The sequence below is a fragment of the Mus pahari genome, chromosome 5, assembly GCF_900095145.1.
Source record: "Mus pahari chromosome 5, PAHARI_EIJ_v1.1, whole genome shotgun sequence".
NCBI lineage: Eukaryota > Metazoa > Chordata > Mammalia > Rodentia > Muridae > Mus > Mus pahari.
In genome coordinates this window covers 153,159,648-153,162,954 of record NC_034594.1, presented here as the reverse complement: position 1 = coordinate 153,162,954, position 3,307 = coordinate 153,159,648, and the positions used below count along the sequence as shown (strand labels likewise).

General features: G+C 49.1%; 1 protein-coding gene across 1 annotated transcript in view; it reads left to right on the top strand.

Annotated features, from left to right (window-relative positions):
• Positions 1 to 3,183, top strand: part of Ephx1 (epoxide hydrolase 1) — a 23,229-nt gene extending 20,046 nt beyond the window's left edge. Inside the window, exons 6-8 of the mRNA XM_029539295.1 lie at positions 1,667 to 1,775; positions 2,219 to 2,344; positions 2,756 to 3,183. Coding sequence (XP_029395155.1) covers positions 1,667 to 1,775; positions 2,219 to 2,344; positions 2,756 to 2,957 — 437 coding nt within the window. The 3' untranslated portion in view covers positions 2,958 to 3,183. The remainder of the gene's footprint in view (positions 1 to 1,666; positions 1,776 to 2,218; positions 2,345 to 2,755) is intronic.
• Positions 3,184 to 3,307: the final 124 nt, after the last annotated feature.

Below are 3,307 nucleotides of genomic sequence, written 5' to 3'. Positions count from 1 at the left end.
TAGGGGAACCCCACAAGTTTTACGCTAGCCTAGTCTACACAGTGAGTTTCAAGCCATCCTGGGCTACATAGCAAGACGCTTTACTGGGGGGGGGGGGGCGGGGGTGTAAAGAAAAAAGAAAAGAAACTAAAAATTTTGGTTTATAAAGAAAATTATAAATGCTCAAACAAACAATAGTTTGTTCAAAGTTATGGAGAATATAAATCGTTTTGTAGTGAATACAAGGCTAAGTAGCCCCCAGAGTGACCAAGCCTGGTGATACACAGGGCCTGGTGCCTAGGCAAGGCCTGTAACCCAGCTGTGCTGGAGGCCGCAGCAAGAGGATGCAGAAAGGCTAGGCCTGCCTGTGTGCCTTAGACCCTATTTCAGAATGACAAACGTGTTGGGAGGCAGTTGAGTGGGAGAGTCCTTACTTCAACCCTGTTTAGTCCCTAGGTTCAACCCCCAGTCTAGAAGGAAAAAAAAAAAGCTACTGAAAAAAAAAATGTGTTTCTTCTTGATAGACCAGAATCATTTGTACTTTCCTGGTTTTCTATCATTTACAGAGCTCTAAAGAAGCTAAAATGCAGAGCTAGGTGGGACCACTCTAGTATAGTGGTTCTCAACCTTCTTAGTGCTTCAAGCCTTTCAAACAGTTCCTCGGATTGTGACTCCCAGCCATAAAGTTATTTCTCTTGTTATTTCATAACTATAATTTTGCTACCGCTACGAATCATTATGTAAATATCTGATATGCGACCCCTGTGAAAGGGTCATGTGACCCTAAAGGGGTCACAACCCACAGTTTGACAATTGATGCCCTAGAAGATGCAAGGACTGTCAGGTGTCCTCTGAATGTCCCCTGAGTCCACTCAGAGGACACCTGGGAGTCAGTTTGCCCTCTGGGGAGCCTCCACAGTTCCCAAGTTAACTCCACACCCACAGCAAGGACAGCTCCTGATCACAATAGCACTTTATAAAGTCAGGGTTTCATTCCAGTTGTGAAACAGATATTTGCCCTATGCCTAGAAGTGTAAAAAATCCAAAGTACAACAGAAAGAAGTCAGTCTCTAGCTCTTCTGCCTTCCAGCCACACTCCCCAGAAGACCTCACCAGCATTGTCCCTACACATGTTGTAAACACAGGTCCACATGTCCCAGACACAGTCGATGGCCTCTCTCGGCACCTGAATAGTCAGTCCCCCTTGCTCCCCTAACTAGGGGCCCTAGGGCGCTGTTGCCTGTGCTTCGGGGACTGAAGTCACACAGCAAGTACTCCGTGTTCTTGCTCCTTTTGCTCACCATGACCCTTGTGAGGTTTCTGTACTGCAATCCCTGCCATGATGTTTAATGCTGGTCATGGTACCTAGGCCTCAGGAATGCTACACATATACTGCCCCCTGCTGGTTCAATGACTGGAATTGTATTTTAACTAGTGGGTATATTAATATTTATTTGTAATTAACTATCAATTTTACACTAAGATACAGCCCATGTGGTCTGTGAATCCCATGAGATTATTGGGAATATTGATCTCCACTTGCTATATGAGGCTACTCAGGCCAGGTCTCCAGATGTAGGGTGTGCAGCTAGACCTGCCGCCCCTCTGAGATACCCACACACTCTCTCCTGGGGTCACATATTCCCTGGGGCCAGGCTTGAACCCTTCCCTTGCCCCTCCCATCCAGGCTGTGCTCTGAATGACTCTCCCGTGGGCCTGGCTGCCTACATCTTAGAGAAGTTCTCCACCTGGACCAAGTCAGAATACCGTGAACTGGAGGATGGAGGCCTGGAGAGGTGAGGCCCCACCTTTCTGTCAGACCTGAACACATGCAATGTTGAGACTTTCAGAGCAGTCAGCAACCGGGATTGATTGGGTCACCGGGGTTAGGAGGTCACGTGGAGCTACAGCTAGTCACAGTTAAGACTCAGAAGACTGTAGGCGTGAAACACTGACATCAGTGAGAGTCACAGAAGGGGGTGAGAGCCCTCTGCAGTGGGCAGTCTAAAGCTAAACACAGCAGCGCTCCTACAGCAGAGTCAGCTACCAGGGAATGCTGGAGCTGTTCCCTGTGGAAGGCCACACCCCTGAGTGGCAGGTATAAGTCATTAGTCCTGCCCTGGGCTCCCAGCATGTGAGATCAAGGCATTGTCTGATGTGGTGNCCCTGAAGGGNGNAGCCCTNAATTCTTGACAGNCATAGCTTTCACTGAGCCTGGATTTTCTGTGTCCTTTCCCAGGAAGTTCTCCCTGGAAGATCTGCTGACTAACATCATGATCTACTGGACGACAGGAACCATTGTCTCCTCCCAGCGCTTCTACAAGGAAAACTTGGGCCAGGGCCTCATGGTCCATAAACATGAGGGGTAAGCCTGGCTGAGCAGGGGGCAGGGCTGGGGCTAGGGGATGGTTACCATCTGTCCTTTATCTCAGAGAAGCCTTGATGGGCAGGTGTGAGAGACACCAGACATCCTGACTATCCACTTCTTCAGGGTTGTCAGGTACTTCGGGATTCACAGGCCTATGTAGAGACCCTCAGGTGAGAGCAAAGAGATGGCCCAGCAAGGTGGGCATCAGAGGTTGCCCAACCCCTGCTTGGGTGACCATCCCTGGGAGACAAGGTCCCTAATGAATGAAAAGGAGGATCTATAATGGGAGGGTAATGGAGGCCCTTGCCATTATGGCTCCACATGACCTAGCCGAGTCCTCCCCAGGCCCTGAGAGTCCTCTCTGGGAAAAGGAGAACACAGCGCCTCACTCATCCCTCTTCCCCACAGGATGAAGGTCTTTGTACCCACCGGCTATTCTGCATTCCCTTCTGAGCTACTGCATGCCCCAGAAAAGTGGGTGAAGGTCAAGTACCCCAAACTCATCTCCTATTCCTACATGGAAAGTGGTGGCCACTTTGCTGCCTTTGAAGAGCCCAAGCTTCTGGCCCAGGACATCCGCAAGTTCGTGTCCCGGGCTGAGCTACAGTGATGACGCTAGACACCAACCATGGCTTTAGCAGCAGCCCTGGTTCCTCCCCAGTCACACTTATGGATGTTGCCCCCTTTCAGAGGAATAAGTTTGTTCCCTGACCACACTGGGGGACCCAGACTTAAACCCCACAGAGTCATCTCTTACCACCCCTGTATGCTTCACCCCACTACATAGCCATGTTGAGCTACATGGCTTTAATGATAAATGGATTTATTTCTGAGTATATGTGCCAGATACCTTGTGTTTCTTTCTCTTTTTTTTAAAGATTTCTTTGTTTATTTATTATATGTGAGTACACTGTAGCTGTCTTCATACACCCCAGAAGAGGGCATCAGATCTCATTACAG